General features: G+C 36.0%; 2 protein-coding genes across 2 annotated transcripts; both read right to left on the reverse strand.

The window, feature by feature from the left end:
- Window positions 1-1,279: 1,279 nt before the first annotated feature.
- LOC141847381 (isoleucine--tRNA ligase, cytoplasmic-like) lies at window positions 1,280-17,460 on the reverse strand. Its single transcript, XM_074735420.1, has 27 exons — window positions 16,806-17,460; window positions 16,569-16,712; window positions 13,669-13,901; window positions 12,778-12,940; window positions 11,915-12,028; window positions 11,273-11,370; window positions 10,571-10,649; window positions 10,321-10,479; window positions 10,149-10,238; window positions 9,448-9,581; window positions 7,666-7,825; window positions 7,472-7,555; window positions 7,161-7,373; window positions 6,945-7,070; window positions 5,959-6,096; window positions 5,746-5,849; window positions 5,596-5,659; window positions 5,028-5,116; window positions 4,811-4,952; window positions 3,706-3,769; window positions 3,569-3,636; window positions 2,761-2,883; window positions 2,597-2,662; window positions 2,153-2,179; window positions 1,915-2,020; window positions 1,746-1,837; window positions 1,280-1,647 (listed from the first exon to the last, which is right to left on the reverse strand). The coding sequence occupies exons 1-27, from the start codon at window positions 17,403-17,405 to the stop codon at window positions 1,537-1,539; spliced, it is 3,591 nt and encodes a 1,196-aa protein (XP_074591521.1). The 5' UTR covers window positions 17,406-17,460; the 3' UTR covers window positions 1,280-1,536.
- A 1,862-nt stretch (window positions 17,461-19,322) lies between these two features.
- On the reverse strand, window positions 19,323-22,099 carry LOC141847616 (chalcone synthase 1-like). Its single transcript, XM_074735671.1, has 3 exons — window positions 22,082-22,099; window positions 20,408-20,570; window positions 19,323-20,317 (listed from the first exon to the last, which is right to left on the reverse strand). Exons 1-3 carry the CDS (start codon window positions 22,097-22,099, stop codon window positions 19,323-19,325), a joined length of 1,176 nt encoding a protein of 391 aa, XP_074591772.1.
- Window positions 22,100-23,962: the final 1,863 nt, after the last annotated feature.

Raw genomic sequence — 23,962 nt, forward strand, 5'->3', positions numbered from 1 at the left:
GTAATTGATTAATAATCGAATCAATTGACCAATTAACTTTCAAACCCAATTTTTTTAAAACTAATTAAACTGATCAAACTTTCTTATAAAAATCAAATAAATCAAACTGATTAAAAAATCGATTCATTTATCAAAAATTTATCACTCGATGATGATAACAATCAAATCCATCAATCAAATATTAAACATTTTGAATCGTAGTTCGAGATCATCGATTGATAAAACATATGACATTCGATTTGATTAAATCGGTTAAACTGACATTTTAAACTCTAAATTCGAAATCAAATTAATTGATTTTTTTTAAAAAAAAATAAAATTTTGAATTAACCAAACTGAACTTTCAATTTCAGTCAATTCGATTGATTAATTCAATTTGACTGATATTTTGCTTGGCGCTAGAATCATCTACCTTTTCACATACCTTTTGATCATAAGCTGCATGGTTTCCCTGCAGAGATGAGGAGGATGGTTTGATCCATCGTTGAGGAACATCACCCATAGCTCCAAGAGGAGTTCAATTACCTGACAGACCAATTGCGCGCACACATCATAAAATTACCAAGTGCAGAGCAGGAAAGGGATGCTCAAAAGAAGCACAAGGGAAATTTATAGCAGCAAGTGGCCTAGCAAAGAAGACAGAAACAGTTTCCTTTGCTGCTTACATGTGTATCATCATCGAGAAAGATACGCCAGAATTGCGAATTGTAGCACAAGACATTAGAAATGCGTTGGGCAAGAAAAGTAACCTGTGTGACGAATTGTATAGCACAAGGCCTGCTAAGGAAGATAAGAACAGGATGACACTCGTGAGGTAAGGAAGCAAACCGAGCACGCTCTCAACTTCGACAACAACAGACTCTAACATCAACTGGCTACTTGGCTTAGATCATGCTCACAAAACAACTCGTGTTAAAGCAGCAATTACTTCATCCTGCTCATGATCTGTCGCTGAAAAAATATTGGTCTGAAAATGAACAAGTTCTATATTATCATCTCTTCTTTTTACAATGCTCCTATCGGCTATTTCAACTCAAGCATAAAATTGCCCACGGATGGCAACTCGCCGACGACACAGTGAAGCGAGAGTTATAAGTTTTGCATCAACAGTTCAAGGGAATTAAACAGCAAGACAGATTCATCCGAACAGCAAAGAATTGTTTCCTGATAGAATAAAACTGCATAGTAGACAACGTTACCAAATCCCATTATCAACGTGAATTGACACATAATAAGAAGTTGTGCCGAGTGCTGGAATTAAAAACACCACTAAGATGTATTAAGGAAAATCTTTAAATTGAATTAACCAAAATTTTAAGAATACACCAAATTGGATTTGCCTAAATGTCTTTTCTAATTATGCATTATCAAATTACACAAACTTGCAATAGCACACACGTGTAGCAGTGATTGCATATGGTTTATAAATTAAATTGTTGAATACCAATATGAATGTTGCTCAAGTGAAATGAGTTGTAAAATCTTCAGGAAGAAGTTGATTGCAGAAACTGAGGCATGAATCGAGGAATTTGACATTTAGTCCATCAGTTCCTTGCTTCTCAAGTAGTAATCTGCTACGCTGAGAAAGACATGCTTTTCTAACTCCAACTCAACCGTTGGTTGATTCTCAAAACAATCTACCTTAATCTGCAAGGAAGTTGTGAATTCAACAACTTTCAAACCACAATTTATATGTTCCCAATACAGATGAAGATTAAAGTAGCATGGATAATTAAAAGTCTAACCTTCCCATTTCCACCTTGAAACTCTAATTTCAAATTCGAAAGATCTCTTGACAACAAGTATGTCTGTAAATTTTCAGCAAGCTTCTTATCACCTGAGGTATAAAATGCAAACGATCAAATCTCAAGATTTGACATGTCGTATAACAAAATCATAATTCCAGTGTAAAACCTGAATATAATGCAACAATAGCACCGGTATCAAACATCAGAGCAGGCTTTGCTATGCTAACAACAAAAGAGACACTAGGTAGTTGTTCCTCACGTGATAACACGACCTGCAACAAATTATAGAACAAAAGTAGAGAAAATTGTCAAGTTAACCTATATTGTAATATGGAGCCCTTTGCTAAAACTGAGGGACTTTGAGCATAAAAGCTATCAACTATTAGAAATATAATGGCACATACCTGAAACTCCTCCAGACACAAAATCACCTGCAAGTAATAGGATCACGAGGGCAAAGTACAAGAACCAATCAGAAAGGGAAAATAACATGAGCAAAGGGGGAAATATAGCAATAGGCACTGAAGCCCTTATAAATAAACCAAAGGGGGACATTAAAACTCAATGGAAAATTAATGAATAAACAAAAATTCCTTGAAAAATAAAAGTCATAGTAAATTAGGATCGACAGTTCCATGGAACTAGGTGATAGGTAAATTGCAGAATAAATAGAAACAAGATAAAATGGTGCTGCATCAAAATATCATACAAAGATGTCTGCTTTGGGAAAAGGTTTGCTATTGCACATTGTATCTGAATCAAAAGAATTAAAAAACTGAGTCTCAATCTGCTGAAGCATAAAATTCTAACCCATTCATCATAGTTTTGTTATATCGCTTAACACTTACAGCATGAGGGGGAGTGTTGCTTTGATGGAGTAAAGGAGACCCAAGAGCATCTTTGATGTATTCCTCCTACAACAAGTACCATAGAAAAAACTATGAAGATTAACAACTATAAGGGTGATTACAGAGTAAGTTTAAGCACATAGCTGAACAATATGAAGACATACCTGGGATTCCACAATTTTCTCCAAAACATTTTTATTTTTCCCAAGAGGTTCATAGTAAACCTCTACAACATCAGTGGGCTCCAGACCTGCTTTCTTACGTAATTTCTGAATGCGATTGACAACCTGACATAAAAAGTAGTAATCTCACAGGCATAAAACTTGCACATTTGTAGCCTGTTTATTTGAGAAAGAGGAGGAAAGAAGTGCCCAATATTTTCTCCGCTCTCATTTCTCTCCAAGTGAAAGCATTCTCAATCTCAATTTCACAGGTTACAGCAATAAGCAAAATTTACCAACAAGTAGGGACTTAAGATTGATCAAGGTTCTGAGAGATATTGAACTTCAAATGACTACACAAACAGACCAACACGAATGAATTTAATAAGCAAAGCAGATATGTACACATACATAACACACTATGTGAGCAGCACCACTTCCAGAAAGATGGTGCTGGAAACGAAATTTGACTGTTCCAAAGCATAATTAAAAAAAAGCAAAATATATACCAATCTATGTAATAGAAATATAGATTGCACATGCCCAAAATTAGATTACGACAACTCTCAAAATACTAGAATACCAAAAATTTGAGAGACATAACAAATAGCAGATTTTCCTGAAAAAACGGCATGTAGCAGTTTGAATATAGGGGTATATGATGCATTAACGATGAAACAATACACATTGTGAAACTAACATTCATCTCCATTGCTGTGTATAACATGACGAATTTAGAAGAAACATTATTCCCTTGTAATATCTCTTAATCTCTACAATCTAAAAAGAAAAATTCAGACACCATAATTACCTCTCGAGCAACTCCTGCATCAAACAATGATTCATCAGCTCTCAAATCCAATACCACCAAAACATCACCTGAGAAAAGATCTATGACATCGCATGGGGAGGAAAAGCGGTATAATCTAGAAACAAACTTTAGTTTACCATCTCCAGCAGCATCGATCTCCTTTTCTGTAGTACCAAAAGGCTGTTTGAACTCCCTCAATATCTGAAAGTAAGCACCAAATATAGTTATTACTCAGAACCATGATAACTAGAGATTTTGACAAAGTTACACAATGTGTGAAATTCCAAATTTTGAAGTCCTAAATGTAAAAAAAAAAAAGTAACATTAAGTTATTTGATTTATATAGTAAAAGGATGCCAACCTACATATTCATACAATATTGTGTTACATAAAAAAAATGGTGGGAATAAGATACACGTAATAAACCCCTAATGATTGTTTCTTTATTCTCATGTTTATGATGAAACAATAAACTACATGGAGAAAAAGTGTCAACCTGAAAATCAAAACAGATGATGCAAAAAAATAAAAGTAAAAAAAAAGAAATAAAATAAAACAACCCTTGAGTATTGAGAGATTTACTCAAACAACATATTTGAGTGTACAATTGTTTAACGAGCAAGAAAAACATAGAGAACAAGCCCCATGATCTCAGAATTATTGAGCATTGAAACAGGTCGCCAAAATATCCATCTTAAAATAGCTCCGAAACCAGTAACACAGCAAGACAGGCAGCATAAATCTCTTAGATTTATGTCTCTCTCTATCAGAATACTAGGAGAGAAGAAAAGGAAGGTGGTATAAAAAGGAAAGTTGTATCTGAATTGTGTGCTAGAAGTCAATTCAATGTGTGTGTGTGTGTGTGTGTGTGTGTGTGTGTGTGTGTGTGTGTGTGCACGTATATACAAGCACATAAAAGAAGCAACACTTCAAATTCTGAGTCCAGAAAATGGGAAATGCATAAGTTGGCAGGATACCAATATCAAATTCACCAGTACCAAATATAGAGCATGGTTTGAAGTATCACTATGATAATGATACAAATCTAGACTCCGAACAATAGGTGCCAAGCAATAAAAGTATATGCCATCTTGCAGTACCTGAAAAGATTCATAACTATAATCTAGAGTAGAGAGCAGTCCATTTGAAGTTTCCTAAAAAAACTACCTCTAGGTGCTCTTAAGAAGATTAATCATATACCTATGCCTTGGATTTTATAATACTTTCAAAATCATAATTAACCTTTATATCATTCAGCTTCAAGCAATGCCCGGAGAATATGACTTCTCCAGATTGCTCAAATGACAATATATCAGCCTCAGACATTGCCTTGACCTCCTTAGCCACAGCACCCATTGCCTTCCCCAATCTTTTACCTAATACACTAAGAAGATAAGAAAAAGAAATCAGTTACCACAACTAAAGGATTCTAATAAACTTAGTGAAAGTCATAGCATACCTAAAATCAGGCTCAGCCCGTAATGAAGCATAATTCAAAGGATCATTGCATGAAACCACTGATTTAACATTGAGCTCCTCCATCACATACTACAATGTCCAAAGAATATTTGGATTTGACTTAATTGATGGTATAACATTTGAACAATGGCAGGTATATTAAAACAAAGTTTTACAGAAACTAGTGCAAGAAGGATGCTAAGTTTTCCTTTTCCTTTTTCTCTTGGGAGCCAGGTTTCCTTACAAAATTAAAATTTAGCAAACCCTTTCTCATTGAGGTTCACAAATTTCGCTATTCTTATATGGTCAGTTAAAACTGACTCAGTTTAATGCATGATTTTATATGCTCTTGAACAATGACAAGCATAAACAGAGAATTTTCATTTTTTTATTGTCTTTCATATTAACTCCAGCTCCAAAAGATGGGTTAACCAGAGGGAAACCTAATATGATTGATATAAATTTACTCTCCATATAAAATGAAATCAAATCTTTATCTGAAGGGTGTAACAAATGAAAATAGAAACTAAGCTAGTGCAAAAAAAAAGAAGATTCAATTGCTATCCGACCTCCCTCAACTTTCCAGTAATATCTTCCAGAAAGTCTGAATCAGGATGAACAACTATCATTTCCCTGAAATAACAGAACAGAAAAAAAAGAAAAGGTTGTTTGATAAATAGGAAGGCATTACAATATAAGGTAAAAGCAACTCCTCATACTTGATTGGTGTTTTGAGAGGTTTACTATGACGCTCCCGAATGTTGCGTGCCAGGTCAATGACAGTCATCATCCTTGTAACACTCTGTTCAATGCGCTCCTCCCTCTAAGGATATCAGCAGAAGGAATAATTTAAGCATGTTAAATGGAACCACAAGAAAATATACAGCGATGGACAGCATACAAAGCTGCTATGAAATTGAAAATAATTATACCTTCCCTAATGCTAAAGGAAAGTTACAAAAATGAATGCTTTCCTCAGAACCACCAGAGACCTTCCGAAGGTTTAGATAAAGAACCTCTGTAAAGAAAGGTGTGAATGGAGCCATCACTTTACATGTAGTTAAAAGCACCTGCAATATGTAAAATCAAGCAAAGTATTCATCATATTATGCAGTTTGGAATAATAAATTTTAAGATATAAAATGAAGCTAGGCCTAGGTAATTGAGACCATAATCCAGATGATATTTGTGGCTAAAATTCATCTAAGTATTCATCATATTAAGCAGTCTGTAATAATATGTTTTAAGATTGAAAAAAAAAAAGAGCAAGGACTAAGTAACTGAGACCAGAATCAAGAAATCATCTCTGAGCTCATATTTGCTCAAAAGGCCAAAAAAATAAATCAGTCTGTATCAGTTTTCTAAACCAAAGTTAGTAATAGAAGTATTCATCTTATTCCGTCCAATATTGAATGAATGATATCCATGTCAATAAGGATTTGAAGATACACAAAAGGCAGTGAGACCCAAGCCAACATTAATAAAATAAATAGCAATATAGCAATAAACAAACAGTATGTTCCAACTATTCAGTGTCAGGCAACCTGGAACTTATTAAAATCTATATTCACATTAATATTTATATCTTTAAGGCACTTACGACTATGATAAGGAGAATTTCCTATATATATACATATATAGATAGATAGATGTACCTCACACATTCTTTTCTAGTTGATTTAACTTGTCTAAAGTCTTTGAACATGTTTGATATCATTTCAATTGATTTTGTAGTTTTGACATCTATTGACAGGTAGTACTTAGTATTAAATTTTTTCCCCAGTTTATGATGGTTTTATCTAAACTGGAAGTACTACCACAACAATGAAACTAAATAAAAAGATAAACCACAAATTGGCACATACATCAAAAGGTCTTGATAAATAACACAAGTAAAAAGGATATACATAATACATACATGATATAAAGTTGAAAGAGAGATTCTGCAGTCGTCTTCTCCTGTGCGTCCCTTCAATCTCTTTCGATTAAAACGCACATATATGTTTGTAAGATTGTCAATGAACTTCAGAAGATATGGAACAACCTGCAAAAAGAAGACACGTTAAGAACACAAAGGGTATAAATACATATTTCTAAGTTTTAAAGTTTAGAAGGAATGAACACAGAGAAATACCGTGTACAACCGATAAGCATCCATTTCTTGACGAACAAATTGAACTAAACTTTGAGTAGCAGAATTTATCCACTGGTCAAGCACATTCAAAGACTTTTGAAGGGCTTCATAATGCACTGGAACAAAAGGTGCAAGACCCTCAACCTCGAGCCTTTTTGCATTTTGAACAAGGAATCTATATGCATTATACCATGGAAGGAAGACATCTTTGACCTGCTTAAGCAAAACAGAAAGAAGGCAACAGTAAAAACATGTTGAAACAAGCATAGTCCACAAGCTAAAATAAATCATGACCCAAAAGAGCCACTTACCACACTATATACACCATCCTTTTTGAACCGCAAAGGTTCAGCACGAACAACAGGAGAATTAACCAGATATAATCGCAATGCATCCTGTAGGTTCCATGTTATGATTGTGACAATGAAAGATATATAATTAGGGATAAAACAAATAATTATAACTCAACAAAAAATGCTTCTTGCTAGTGAAACTAATTGCATACCGCTCCATAATCATCTATGACTTCAGTTGGCGATGGGTAGTTCTTCAATCTTTTACTCATTTTCTTCCCATCCTCGGCCAACACAAGACCATTGCAGATAAGGTTTCTAAATGCAGGCTTCCCAAACAATGCCGTAGATAGCACCATAAGTGTATAGAACCTAAAATGTTATAAAACATTAAAATAAATACCGAGGAGTTGAAAGAAACTCTCATATGAGAAAACAAGGGGAAAGCAACTTATATAAATAATACTCAGTACCGCTGAAAATCATTGGAGCTATCAACAAAACAAAATCCATAAATTGCACATTTTTCAAGACACTAAAACAAATGAGAAAGATAACCATAATGAGCAAAAAACTTCTGCATAAATTCTCTGAAAAAATTCAGTATGATAGTCAAAAGTAATTGTTGAAAATCAAAACTATTTCAGGGTCGCCAAAAAACTAAGTAACAAATTGCTAGTTTATCAAGTGAACATACTACTAATAGTACTCAAGTCCCAGAAATACAGGAACAAAATTGTGCAAAAGTGGTTGAGATACAACATAACTAGTATATTGAGCAAGGGCGTCGTCAAGTTTCAACATGAGGACAAAAATAAAACATGCAAATCAAATTCACACTTCTTACTAGAAGTTTTCAAACATAATTACGTGACCCAATAGTCAGTATTCATGCTTGTCAATGGATGGCCGTGAATGTATGCTTGAGTCATAAGTTATAGAAGCATCCTAGTCCATGTGACAAACCAAGAAAAAGGATAACACTTTTTGTTGAATGTTTAACCGTGACTAAAAAGTTAATTGGAGGCAGTGTTAACTGGAACAGGGTTCCTTTGCATGGTAAAGAAAAAAAGGATAGTTTGCTCCTGTGCTTTATAACAAAGAGATGATAAATAATATAAACACTTCAAACTTTTTCTCTTCTATAATCTGAACATCATGTATCAGTTTCTGTGCTTTTGAAAACTTGGTTTCCATATAAACAATGGAAATAAAGACTGCGTGTGTAGAATGGTATTAAGATTTATGATGAAAAATGTAAAGACACATGGTTTTCGATCTGTCAAATGCAAATTTCTGAAACAATGAACCTTGGCATTGTTTTTCCTATTATGCATACTTTTCGTCACTCCAAATACTTTTCTTCCAATTCGCAATCTCAATCATATCAACACACCAGTTCCATTAACGTAAGTACATGTCAGCTATTACTCTATTAGATTCATATTTAGTCAAATGCTATGACTAAGTACAGGTTTGCACCATCAACAAGGAAATATAAAGACTGTAAATATGAGCTCAAACCAATACATGGAATGGAGAAACAAAATGCTTGCCTTATCAGTCATTTTACATATGTTAAAGTCCTAATCAGACAATCAACTAAAATAAATAAAGATGGTCTAATCCAACTTAAACAAAACATCTTCAATATAGAGGCGATGAGGCTAACCTAAGGATAAAAAAGATGAAAATGGAAGAATAAAAAAAAAAAGGCTATAGAAGTCGTGATCACCACAATTCGGATCTAGAATAGAATAATATTTGGCATGCAACAAAAAATGTTAAAAGGAGAAAAATCAGCCAATCAACTAAAATGAACAAAAATGATATAGGACTAAGCAAAAACACCTTGAATCATTTTAGAGCTAACAAGGTTTATCTAAAGATAAGATGAAAATAAAGTAAAAAAGCACTTGTAATAAACAGGATCTCATATCTCGAATAGAATATATTTGACATGCTTAAAAAAGAATTACAGGAGAAAAACCAACCATCCTCGCGTTTGGTCAAGGCCCTCGGCAACAAAGTGTCCCGGAAAGTTCTTTTCAAAGAGTTCCGCATTCTCAAACGGGTAGTGAATATAAGCATATGGCATTGACCCACTCTCAAACCAGCAGTCAAAGACCTGAAAGATGTATAGAATAATTTATTCACCACTCATCAAAATAGGATCTGATTGATCAGAGAAACCATTTGCAGAGTATAAACTGTTGCAATGGAACAACCCAATTAAGCTTTATTTGGACAACTGTTAACTAACAGGGTTTTTATTGACTAGTTAGCTGACTGAATCCTACAAAGGATCCTTCTCTCATTTTTATGCCAGCTTAAAGATTTGTGAGGTGCACAAACAGCTGTTGAGGTATGTGGACTGCACTTGCATAATATATGTACCCACAATATATATTTTTTAGGTGTGCTTATTTATTTGAATCAATCCTGAGAGATCTAGATGATTCAATTAAGAAATGGCAACAACTACCGATAAATTTGCGTAATTAAGCAAACAATAATCAAACTTTGCCATATCACTAGAATATTTGACAAACACTTGAATGGCAAACAATCTCAAAGTCCAAGTTATTGTGGATCTTACACTGAATTTCACTTATAAATACCATGTCTATGAATACCATATTCATTTATATATTAATAACCAATTACACAGAGTGATTGCCTTTAGAAAACTCACATCATCAACACGATGAAGAACACCAAACTCAGGACCACGTTCAGATGGAATGGTTATGTGATCAATATAGTGACGATGCAGATCAGTAACCTTAAAATCCAATATAAAAAGGTTAACTTAGTTAACAAATTAAAAGAGACCCAATAAAAAAAGTAATAATGCAAGAATCCACCTTAGCACCAGATAGTTTCTCAAGTTCATCAATAGAACCAATAACTCTCTTCTCAATGCCATCCTCACTGATCCAAACAGGCAGAGGGGTGCCCCAAAACCTACTTCGGCTAACAGCCCAATCCCTAGCATTTTCGAGCCAATTATGAAACCGTTTTTCCTGTGGTCGACAGTAGATTAATCATAGCCACCCTGGTTCTGCGGGAATTTTTATTTCAAAAAGAAACAATAAAAGAAGGAAAAGATCAAACCTTCACATATTCGGGAACCCAATTTGTTTGTTTGTTACTTTCTAACAACTGCTCCTTAATCTTTTCAACAGAAACAAACCTGAACATACAAGCTAACTATAAAAACAAATAAAGAGGGAACTTTTTTATTTGCACAATCCAGAGTATTATGAATAACAGCTTTAGTATTCAAGATTGAGGAATGATTACTACTGAATGAAATTTTTAAATTGAAATTGCTAGGACTTCCAAGTATTAAAACACTCACAAAAATTGAAATGATTTGATAAGAACACAAAAATACAGTTTATGCAGAACATGATATAGAAACTGACATCATTAATGCTAAAATCAATCATGACTACTATTTGGTCAAAAGGCACATAACTAACTTTTATAAGAGTTTCCAATCAATATTGTCCACCACTTAAGAGTCATCCAATCAACAATGAATCCAGTTCCATTTGGACCAAAAAATGGCTAACCCTCATCATAGGAATGCCTTGACCAAAAAAGTTAAATTGAGCTATGACGACATAGTAGGATAGTCTGATAGCACTAAATAATTTCTTCATAATAAGAGCAACAAAAAAGATAAGCCGCTTGAAAGAAACCAAGATCTCCATAATCAAGTGTATCGCCTCAAACTTCCTATTTAAAAGTGCCGGAACCAAAACTCAGTATATCAAAAAGTTCAATCAATAATATGATATAGTGATTTACCAACTTGGAACAGCCCGATATAGAAGGGGAGTGTCTGATCTCCAGCAGAAAGGATAAGAATGCATGACACTTCCATTATTTACAAGTCTTCCTTTCACCTGATACGAGATTCAAGATGTTCTGTGTATAAATACTGATTAATAAACCCACAACACAAAGATTAGATGAGCAATCAAAGAAAAACAAGAAAACTTGGTGAATTAAAATTCTATCAAAAAAAGCCAGCATGAGAAAACATCTTCCAAGTTCATAAGTTACAACACAGCAACAACAACCAAAATGTGAGTCCCAAGTATTTGGGGCAACCACATGGATTTTAAAAAGCCATTGACATCTAGATAATGATATATCAAAGTTCATATAAGATTTTATAAACAAGCACACTCAAATGATTTCGAGATCAGGATAAAGCATGAAAGAATCAAAATTATAGAACCACCTACAACGATTATTTACTTCAAAAATTCACGACTTATTCTAAAAGTTCGATAAAAGCATATCTTATAAGAATTTGTCATCATGCAAATTCCAAAGTCATATAAAAGTTCTATAAATGAGAGAATTAAGACACGTCAAATCAATTAGTCATCAGTCAGCCTAACACCTTAGACATTGACTAGAAATGCCAACAGACAATCTTACCTTAATAGCGTTTACAATGTCCTTATCAGCATCCTTCACATAGCGCCCATAGAAATCTGATACTTCCTCAGAAAAGCGACCATCAGCATCAACCGCCACAAAAAGATCCACAGCCTATTCAATTAGAATAAATTAAAAGAATGATGTTAGAAACATAAAACAGTTAAGATTGAATTATCTAATTGTACTGTCAATACAATAATCATGAATCAGCTACATAGGATAACATCAAAGTAAGCAAATTAATGACTTCACGTCGCAGTTTTTTCTGTTGAGAATTGACTGTTATATACAGATATTACAAGGAAAACTATACAATGATTGAAAAAAACAAACATTTACTGGCAACAAAGAACTAGCTGATTATTAGCAAAATAAAAAATCCTAAGTAAATTCAGTTATCTTCTCCCGATCATGATTTGGTTTCGAAAACGAGTATGATAGATGAGTCCCAAGTCTAGAAGAAAAAAGTTGATGGTTCCATTAGGATTTAACAGCCAGCACAAATTGCCAAGTGACAAAGAGTTATTTCATCATTAAAGGTATCTAGAGGTTAATGTGGACTTTTTGAAATATGCATGCATTTCACAAATACTCAATGCCATGTTAACTAATAACTAATACTAATAAAAAAAATGAAACTATCCACATGCTTAAATAAGCTGCCGTAAACAATTAAACATTTACACTAACATCTTCATAGAGGTCCCAATGCTATCTATAGGTTTGGGCACAAATCAGCAGATATAATTGAAGTTTACTATTAAAAAGAATACTAGCAGAATATAGTTGATTATTTGAATACAATGTGATCCAAAATGACAATCATATTGAACAACCAGAAACAATATACAAATACTGGCCTTGATTATACCAGAAGCAACACAAACACGGTAATCATCTTCACCAAAAGCAGGAGCACAGTGAACGACACCAGTTCCACTATCATCAGTTACATAATTGTCTGCAACTACCCTAAAGGCTGTATCCGAATACTTCAAGAAGTAATCGAACAGAGGAACATATCTGCACAAACAAAGTAATTAAGTCTTGTTCTATCACCAAAAAGGAAGTGCAGAAGATAATTGTTGTCTGAATTTCCAAAAGAAAACCGGAATTATTTACACAAAAATTGTTTCAACACAAACACACAAATTTATAATAGATGAGCAAAAAAACAACAAAGCATTTAACTATGCTACTCTAGCAAGAAAAAGCAACACCCATATGAAAAAATATATAGTTTTATAAATAGTCCATTGTAGATGCAATTGACAACTTTTACTCAGGAACTGAAACTTAAATAATTCAAACTCTTGAAGCAGTAGTTAAGAAATAGAAGGTTGTTATTTCTTATTGTGTCTCCAAATCCTCAATCACCTAAAATTCCTTTTGACATTTTGTATTTGTATCATTTGTAAATTTCATCTGTAGCATCAAATAAACTTTACTATATAACTAAAACCTTACATCTACTCTACCTCTAATCAAGACTACACATACTAAACCTTTAGGAAAACTGGCTAGTTCAAAAAGCTATAATATTAAATTCTAACCACCACACCCTTCACCCTCTTGCTTTCCTCATTGTTTCTTATCATAGATACTAATTTGCCACATATAGGATATGCAATGTAATCCTTCATTGCATAAGCTTATGCGGCTGCAAAAGAAGCATTTTAAAACAGTGTCATGGCCATGGTAACTACAAATAGGTAGAACAAAATATTTGGCATAGGGTAATTTTTATTCACCTCAATCCAATTAAAGAAGTGCCTGTTAATTTCTCCACTAACTCATATGATCCGGCATCAACTCCACTCTTAGTTTTAGTGTTCGTGGTTCCCTTGCTCTTAGAGTTGGCTGATGATATGTCTTGTGGAGGCACAACAGCTCCAGCTGATTCTGTTTTTGACTTCTTGCTAGGCAACTGGGACAACCGAGACTCTGCAACAATATAAGTCTTGCCTGATGTTTTTTCTCGAACCTGTCATTGGTTGCATATGAGTTAGAAAAGCAGAAGGAGACGCTTCTAAAAAGCTCAAAACAAGAATAGGAATGATCAGTGTAATGCTTATAGTATCCGACAACATATATCTGAGCTTGACAACTTGCAAATTTCAGAAATCATTTAAAGCTGGCTATTCACTATCTCCATTTACAGTGGAAAAAAAAAATCAATCTTCATTCTAAATTTGTTTGTACCTAAGTTAATTGACATGAGAAATTTTATCTGTGTAAGCAACTTAAGGCACACTTGTGCCCAAAACTTTGAGTCATCATTGTCCAAAAATTAGAGTTAAGCAGTACATCCGTGCATAAAATAACAACTGGACTTATTCACCTTTCTAAAAGAATTGTAATGACCCTCAAGGTTTTAAAAAGAAACACAGGTTATATATTGATCGCAGTGGCAAACACAATACTTATTAAAAATAATTTATTATATAAAATGCTTTATTTATATATATTTATTTATTTATATAATAAATATAAAATAATGTAGATATTCAACCTATAAATTGATGATTCCACCAAGAAAATATGTAACAAACAATGTAAAGTGCATATTATATAACAGCTAATGTTAAATAACAATTAATAATTCAGAGATATTTTATAAGAGAGATGCATATATACTTTAACATTTGCAAAGAAGTGGTTAAATAAACACTAAGTTCCCATATCAAAACCAAGCTGGTAAAAGTGTATCAAAATCATAGAAACTAATCCTCTAGCGAGGACAAAAAGTATCACAAAAGCCTTGTTATTTGAAAAGGCAAGGGCAGGAAATAATTAGGGTCTTGTTTGATTTGGTTCAACTCAAACTGATTTTGTGGATCATATAGACCACCTGGTCCCACCTGCTAAAACAACCATATATCATCATCATCATCATAACAAAGCCCAAGGTTTGAAATTTCGAGCTGTATCGCGCGAAACGGGTGAAATTTTTCATTCCGTCAATGGACCAGCACCGGCATAGCGATTCCGGCCGAGAGACACCTCCGAAGGCATCGCTCGGGCGTGGCGACACCTCTAGAGGCGTCGCGCGGGCCCGGTGACGCCTCCGCGCACAACCAAGGTGCTGCAGTCGCAATTTTTATTTTTTTAGATTTTTTAACTTAGGGTTTAATTGAGATTTTAATAATCAATTCAAAGCTATAGTTGGGGAGAATTTAAATAGGCTTTATTAAAATCTATAAAATTATCTTATTATTTTTTTAAAATATTTTATTTTTTATTTTTAAATATTTAGATTAAATTTTTTATTTTAATTAATATATTTTATATTTTATAAATACCGAAATTATACTGGTACAGCACGATACCGAAACTATATCGTTTCGGTCCGGGACCGAAACCTCAGCATGGCTCGATATTTTAAACCTTGACAAAGCCAAATGTATGTACTACATGTAATACAGTTCCCTACTGCTTTTAAAGACAATGCAAGAGAACTAGTTAAGAATTGTGCTCTACAATAATAATTTTCAGATACCTGACTGCAAACTTAGTAGATTGCACCTGACTGCTTAGATTGAGAGAACTATAGTTTGACTTGTTTTAATTTTTGAAGATTGAAGTTTTCCTAATTGGTAAGAATTATTTTCTCTCTTGATCTGGAGAAATTTGAGTCAGAAGGTGACCAAATCCTAATAAAATTAATCCAAGATCTTGTTTTAGCCAAAGTTCTATAAGCCAATGCAAAATGACAATCAATTCTTTCCAATAGAGAACACATGCAACAGCTGAATAAGTTTCACACTTCATGTCGTGTTGACATAATGTATCATAAGCAAGTTGAGCCATTCATGACAATATAAACATACTATTTGAAACACACACACACACACACACTACAGTTGGTATTAACGAGAAATGGGTTTGAACTATGTCCAGTATACAATGATGTATGAATAGTTAATTGAAATTGATTTATTGAATTAAACAATATATAATTATGTATAATACAAATTATTCTAAAACAAATTGGATAGGTCAACTCGCTCATAAATCATTTTGATAGAACTGATAAAAAATGTACATGAGAAAACTTATTTGATAGATGGGTCATGTCAATCCATTTATCATAACCATGTCATGCTGCTTTTAGATTTCCCTCCATAGATAGTATTTTGAATTTGGTCAATTGTGTCAAATATTGTTACCAAGCCCTATCAACAAATGCAAAATGGCAAGGAACTCAGCTGTTGAGAATAAATTGCAAGAGATAAGAATGCAAGGACACTGTGAAATGTTTAATATAAGCAAGAGTAAATTGCAAGTGCATACAATGTAAGCATGGAAGATTTTGGATTAATACTAAATTCCAAAAAATATGAGGAAAACTATGAGAATTAATGCTATAATCATAACATAAACAACAACAAACCACCAACAAAATGCAATTGGTTATTTGTATGGTGCAGCTAGTGCTAGGCGCATAACAAGATAATGCTATCGTACAACATAGCTATGAACTGACATTAATTGTGCAAACTAATAAAGAACATATTCACTGGCAGCGATAACTCCATTAGTAAAAGTACTAATAGCAAATGCCTCAAAGATGTCAAAACAAAATGTACATATAAGAAGTTTATAAACCAACGCTGAATAAATTAACACCAATCAAGCAGGCAAGACTGACCTTCACATACACAAAATCAGCATTTACGCACAGAGCAAGATTGCTTGGAAGTGTCCATGGAGTAGTTGTCCATGCTACAAGCGCTGCATTATGAGGATCACCAACGACTGGAAATGACACCATGATTGCAGGGTCCGATACATCCTGCAATTACCAAATCGGCAAGCAATTAGGCTACAGATCACATAAAAAAAATTTTGAACTGTGAAGATTGAAAACAAACGAGATGAATAGAACCTTATAATTTAGCCCAGCCTCGAAGTTTGAGAGCGGTGTCCTGCATCCCGTGCTGTAAGGCATGACCTTGAAGCCTAGGTATACGAGCTCCTTTTTCCACAGCTGGGCGAACACCCACCAAACCGACTCCATGAACTTGAGGTCCATCGTCTTGTAATCGTTCTTAAAATCGATCCAGCGGCCCGTGCGCGTGATCACCTCCTCCCACTCATTCACGTAGCGCGTGACGATGGCGCGGCACTCCTCGTTGTACGCCGCGATGCCCATAGCAAGGACGTCCTCCCGGCTCCGTATGCCGAGCTTGGTGTCGATCTCGAACTCGACGGGGAGACCGTGGCAGTCCCAGCCGAAACGGCGGGTGACATGGCGGCCGTTCATGGACTGGTAGCGGGTGACAACGTCCTTGATGGTGCCGGCTAGGATGTGACCGTAGTGGGGGAGTCCGGTAGCGAAGGGCGGCCCGTCGTAGAAGATGTACTCCGGCATGGACTCGGTGCGCTTGAGCTGGGTCTCGAAGGCGCGGATGGATGACCAGAAGCGGAGGATGGACTCCTCCTGCTTCGGGAACGAGAAGTCCTTACCCTCGCATACGTCCTCCATCGCCGGCAAGAAGAGGTGCTGAGAGCAGCGACGGCGATCGCCCTACTGCTAGGGTTTTGAGTCAAACGAGCTAGTCCACGGTCGGTCCATGACCGGCCCGATTTTATAGGTCGAATTTCCGATTCGTGCGTTGAAAACAAGCATCGGTATCTTGAGTTACAAGTTCACGATTAATTAAGAATTAGAATCTTGAGTTACAAGTTCACGATTTATTAAGAATTAGAAATTTTTTTATTTTACTCCTCTAACGTTTGTTAATTTTAATATCGACACTGCATAATGTTTATATTAATTAAATTATTTAATTAGTGTCTTTGTTAACCATGCGTTTAACAGGTGAACTGAAGGAAAAGGACATGTTATAAGCTGTAGCCAATTACAAAGCTTTATAATGATTTAATGATCTGAAAAAAAAACTAAATCAAACCTTTTTTTTTACTGCAAAATTAATTTATAGTTGAATCAGCAAAGAAAAAGTTAAAACATTTATCACCAATTGGTACCTACCGCTTTTGCATTGTGGCTTTTTAAATTTTAGTTATAAGTAGACATTGGAATTGTAAGGTACAATGGAATGTGTCTAAGATGCATATAGATATATTATTCCGATCAAATATCATGGATGGTCAAATTATTAATCAGCAATCGGACTAGCATACATATTCCCTTGAAATAGTTGAAAGAAACGAAAAGATCTGAACAAATACTAAAAAAAAAGTTAAAATGGCATTGAAATTGAATCTCGATAAACCACTCCCACGTTCAAATCAAAATTTTTATTAAAAAATTAATTAAAGAAAATTATAATTTATATGTACACATACTTATGCACATGAAGATAGACAACCTTTTAAAAAGCTATCAATGTATCCATTCTTTGGAATATATGTGTTTGTTTATGATATGTTCTAAGATATGTATCATCATTTATGGTACGCTTCAAGATACACATCACCATTTACCAAGGGCGGAGCCACGTTTTACTTTACCCGGGCTATAGCCCGGGTGCTCCACGGCGAAATAGTTTAAATTTATATAAGAATTTTTTTTTTTAAAAGAAAATAGAAGAGCCAGCTCGGGTAAAATAACTCAGAGCTTGTATATATAGCCCGGGTAAATCACCCGAGCTGGCTCCGCCATTGCCATTTACGGTATGCATTGAGATATGCACTATCATTTATAATATACTTTGAGATAGGCATTATGTATTGTTTTCCTTATGATCTCCTCTTTATCCCCACACCCTCACATCCCTTTATCCTCGCACCCTTACATCCCCATCTAGCTAGCCATACAGAGAGCGTAAGCCCCAGCCGGGGTGGAGGAGAAGTGAAGTCGATGTTGAATAATTTACAGATGAGGTCGGCATTTGAAGTCAAATTAAAAATGAGATTGACGTCGAGATAAAATCGATACTAGAGGTTAATGCCACAATGAGATTTGCACCCCGAGATCAACCTGAAGATGAGGTCGAGGTCATACGTTGAGTTGGAGTGAGATCGAGCACGTGAAATTGAACTGGAGATAAAGTTGACACCCATGATCACGTTAGAGATGAAATTGACGCTGGAGGAACTGTAGTAGTCAAAATGGAACTCAAGGACCACGTGGAACTCAATACTATTTCGGATCTAAGGACCACGTGGAGCTATTTTTTTCCCAAAGCAAATTTAATTTATAAGAATAAAAGCAATAATAAGCACAACACAACTTTATTAACCAATATGAAAACCAACAACATTACATTTAGACACACATGCAAAAAATAAATTAAATAAAATAAAACAATTACAAGACATGCCACATTTATTTTAGGGAATCAATCTACTTTAGGGTTTAGATGTATATAATATTATAACTTTTCCCCCTGAGTTATGAGAGAAACTGATGTATATATAATATCATCCGGATGATGCCTTAGATCGGCACGCTGTGGAGCACCACCGTCTCAAGCGTGATGCCGGGGCCAAGGCCGCAGAGTATTCCCCACTCGAGCCCCTCTCCGGTGGTTGCATGCCCCTCCGCTGCTGACTGTTTCCTCATGCGGTCGAGGATGAAGAGCACGGTGGCGCTCGACATGTTCCCGAACTCCCGAAGCACGTGCCGCGTCGCCCGGAGCTTCTCGGGCTTCAGCTGCAGCTTCGCCTCCACTTGGTTGAGGATGGCAGGGCCGCCGGGGTGCGCCACCCAGAATATGGAGTTCCAGTCCGAGACGCCGAACTGCTTCAGAGCGTGCACTAAGCTGGTCTCGATGTTGCCGGCGACGATCTGGGGAACCTCCCGGTCCAAGTGGACGCGCAGACCGTTCTCCTTCAACTGACCCAGTATCTTCCCCTCGCTCTCCGGCAGTATGGTCTGCGCCGCGAACGCCATCTCGAAGATGGGATTCTCGACCCCTTCGATGGGGTCGGCGCCCACGACCAGCGCGGCGGCGCCGTCACCGAAGAGCGCCTGGGCGACGAGCGTGTCCAGCGAGATTCCCTCCGTCCCCCGGAAAGAACTGACGGTGCAGAGCTCCACGTTCACGGTCAGCACCCGAGCGTCCCTATCGTTCTCGACGATGTCCTTGGCGACGCGGAGAACCGTGCCGCCGCCGTAGCACCCGAGGTGGTACATCATGACCCGCTTGACGGAGGGGGACAGCCCGAGGCGCTTGACCAGCTGGTAGTCGGCACCGGGCATGTCGACCCCTGCGCCGGCGCAGAAGACGACGTGGGTGATGCTCGACATGGGGCGCCCCCACTCCTTGAGCGCCCTGAGAGCGGCTTCCTTGCCCAGCTCGGGCACCGAGTCGATCATGACGCCGAGGCGAGCCTCCAAGGAGGCCTCGTTAGGGTTCCGTATGCTGGGGTATTGCTCCAGCAGCTCCTCCGTCATGTGCGCATAGCGAGTCTTCACAGTCGATCGATCACCTGCATGCGTACGTATCATTATTAGTTAACCGCATATAAAAATGCTAAAGATAGATAGATAGATATATCGATCGTATATGAATTGCGCACATATGATCTTAAGTTTTTCTTTAAGAGGTTGCAAGTGTTCGCTCTTGGTGATCTTGAAGTAGTAGTCGGCGAAGCTTTCTTGGTCTAACAAGTTGCCGACGGGGTTGGCGGTGCCGATGGCCAAGATGGCGGCGGGGCCTGTCGCTCGCTGCGCCTCGCGCAGCTCCCGAATCCTTGCTGCCGCCAAAGAATTCATCGTCGTACGTTATGTATGAGGAGATCTACTGCTACTTGTAGCGCTAGCTGTTTCTTTCTCAATGCGAGCGGATGTCTCGACCACCGGAGTGGCCCTCTATTTATAGGGCGAGAGGCAGACCCGAAATTCATTTTAGTGAATTAAAGTCAGCCATAATAATCTACGTACGTATTCGACTCTGACTTAGCTTGCTATATAAATTAAAGTCATATACACAACAATTTAGGAGTCAGTTTTGAGGTATAGGCAGGAAAAAAAATTAAGTGGTATTCTATAAGTTATCACTACGTTGGGGGGAAATTTTTAATTTTTTTAAAAGATTAAAAGACCAGAAATTCATTTCAGTGAAATACCATTTTGAAAAATCAACTCACGTAGTTGATAGCAAAGGTGAAATCGATCATCTATTCCTTCACGTACTTTTTAGAAGGGATTTTGCAACATAATAATCTCTGCAAGTAGTAAATTATGACTCGCTAAAGTCATATACAACAATTTAGAAGTCAGTTTTGAGGTATAGGCAGGAAAAATATTTAAAGGAGTATTCTATACGTTATTATTACTACATTGGAAAATTAATAATTTTTTAAAAAGATTTATCTCTTTATTTTTAATTCTGAATTTATTATATATCTATTTTTAACTCTTTTGAAAATAAATCTAAATCATCAATAATTAATATTAACAAGTTCAATTAAAAATCTCACCTCGTTAGGATAAGTTCCCATTGTGATTAGGTGGCCTAAGAAAGGAGCTCCCTCCCACGGGGGAGAGAACTCCTTTCTAAGAAACTTCATGAGAGACCTTACTATTTTAAAAAAAATAAAAAAAGATTTTATATTTTTCATATTTTAAAAATAAGATCAAGTTGTTGCGATTAAAATTTACTTTCAATGGCTAAAAATTAGTCATTGTTCAACGGCTATTTTTTTTTTCAATGACTAAAAATTAGTCGTTATAAACTAGCCTATATATAAAAGGACAATAGAATTTTTTATTTTACAAATATTGTCTTCTCAACCATACAAATATCTTCATTTATTCTAAATGTCTGAAAATCTGGATAGATGTAATAGATCTTTGATCCATGAATTTTAGATAAATGAATTGATGGAAGATGCAGAAGATATAGATGAGCAAATAATGCTCCGGCTATATGAGTAGTGACAAATGATGTGTTAAATAGCTCAAAGTTCTTTTGGTAGTATATAGAGAGGAGAAGGTATTTGAACCGAGATAGTGAAGTAGGACACGTTATTCTTTTCAATGATTACTTCTCTGATGAGTTAGTATATTATAATGACATATTTCGACGTTGATTCTAAATGCATAAAAGGTTATTCCTCCGTACAATAGATGCTTTGAAAAATCATTATAAATATTTTCAATGGAGGGTCGAGAATGCATGTCGACTATTCGTCACCAAATAGTTGTCACCACTTCAAAAATGCATGTCGACTATTCGTCAGTTGGCGTACGGAGTCCCTGTTGACCATTACGATGAGTACCTACGTGTTGCTAAAGTAATTGACATCAAATGCTTGTTCAACTACAGAGAACCTGACTTTATCAGTTCGCAAGGTGAACTGATAAAATTTTCACCCCACTAAACTGATAATGTCTACAGAGAACCAGACTGATACCCAGTGTCTGAAGACACCAATGAGTTCCTTAGACTCCCTCACTCATGTGGATATAAATTTTTTATTTTTCTAATATCAAATAAGCCATCAGCCGGTTTTGTCCAAAACCGGCTGATGGACTTAAAGACCTCTAATGCACATGATCCGAACACCTTTTTTGCTCCTCTTGCACTTTATAATGTGTACATCAACTCAGAATGCATTGAGATACATCGTGTTGGAAGCAGGAATTTTTTTCGCTCGTGCTCGGCATGTGGATTGGTGTGAATATTTTATTTTTAATTCTACATAGATGATACTTGGTGTTCAAAGACACCAATGAGTTCCTTGGACTCCCTCACTCATATAGATATAAAATTTTAAATTTTTTATTAATAAATAAGCCATCAGCCGGTTTTGTCCAAAACCGGCTGATGGACTTAAAGACCTCGAATGCACATGATCCGAACACCTTTTTTGCTCCTCTTGCACTCTATAATGTGTACATCAACTCAGAATGCATTGCGATACATCGTGTTGGAAGCAGGAATTTTTTTCGCTCGTGATCGGCATGTGGATTGGGGTGGAAATTTTATTTTTAATTCTACATAGATGATACTTGGTGTTCAAAGACACCAATGAGTTCCTTGGACTCCCTCACTCATATAGATATAAAATTTTAAATTTTTTATTAATAAATAAGCCATCAGCCGGTTTTGTCCAAAACCGGCTGATGGACTTAAAGACCTCGAATGCACATGATCCGAACACCTTTTTTGCTCCTCTTGCACTCTATAATGTGTACATCAACTCAGAATGCATTGCGATACATCGTGTTGGAAGCAGGAATTTTTTTCGCTCGTGCTCGGCATGTGGATTGGGGTGGAAATTTTATTTTTAATTCTACATAGATGATACTTGGTGTTCAAAGACACCAATGAGTTCCTTGGACTCCCTCACTCATATAGATATAAAATTTTAAATTTTTTATTATCAAATAAGCCATCAGCCGGTTTTGTCCAAAATCGGCTGATGGACTTAAAGACCTCGAATGCACATGATCCGAACACCTTTTTTGCTCCTCTTGCACTCTATAATGTGTACATCAACTCAGAATGCATTGCGATACATCGTGTTGGAAGCAGGAATTTTTTTCGCTCGTGCTCGGCATGTGGATTGGGGTGGAAATTTTATTTTTAATTCTACATAGATGATACTTGGTGTTCAAAGACACCAATGAGTTCCTTGGACTCCCTCACTCATATAGATATAAAATTTTAAATTTTTTATTATCAAATAAGCCATCAGCCGGTTTTGTCCAAAACCGGCTGATGGACTTAAAGACCTCGAATGCACATGATCCGAACACCTTTTTTGCTCCTCTTGCACTCTATAATGTGTACATCAACTCAGAATGCATTGCGATACATCGTGTTGGAAGCAGAAATTTTTTTCGCTCGTGCTCGGCATGTGGATTGGGGTGGAAATTTTATTTTTAATTCTACATAGATGATACTTGGTGTTCAAAGACACCAATGAGTTCCTTGGACTCCCTCACTCATATAGATATAAAATTTTAAATTTTTTATTATCAAATAAGTCATCAGCCGGTTTTGTCCAAAACCGGCTGATGGACTTAAAGACCTCGAATGCACATGATCCAAAAATCTAATTTGCTCCTCTTGCACTCTATAATGCGTACGTAACCTCACCATGCATTGTGCCATCAGCCGGTTT

This window comes from Curcuma longa, chromosome 16, assembly GCF_044706935.1.
Source record: "Curcuma longa cultivar G26 ecotype Majalengka, Jawa Barat chromosome 16, ITB_CL_G26_1.1, whole genome shotgun sequence".
Taxonomy (NCBI): Eukaryota; Viridiplantae; Streptophyta; class Magnoliopsida; order Zingiberales; family Zingiberaceae; genus Curcuma; species Curcuma longa.

Coding starts and splice junctions, on each gene's coding strand:
- LOC141847381 (XM_074735420.1), bottom strand. CDS start 17,405: ATGGAGGACGTATGCGAGGGTAAGGACTTCTCGTTCCCGAAGCAGGAG. Junction 13,902..16,568: donor CTGATTTTGTGTATGTGAAG/GTCAGTCTTGCC, acceptor AACCAATGACAG/GTTCGAGAAAAAACATCAGG. Junction 1,648..1,745: donor TTCAAGGTGGAAATGGGAAG/GTTAGACTTTTA, acceptor ACTTCCTTGCAG/ATTAAGGTAGATTGTTTTGA.
- LOC141847616 (XM_074735671.1), bottom strand. Junction 20,318..20,407: donor AGAAAAACTTAAGATCATAT/GTGCGCAATTCA, acceptor GTACGCATGCAG/GTGATCGATCGACTGTGAAG.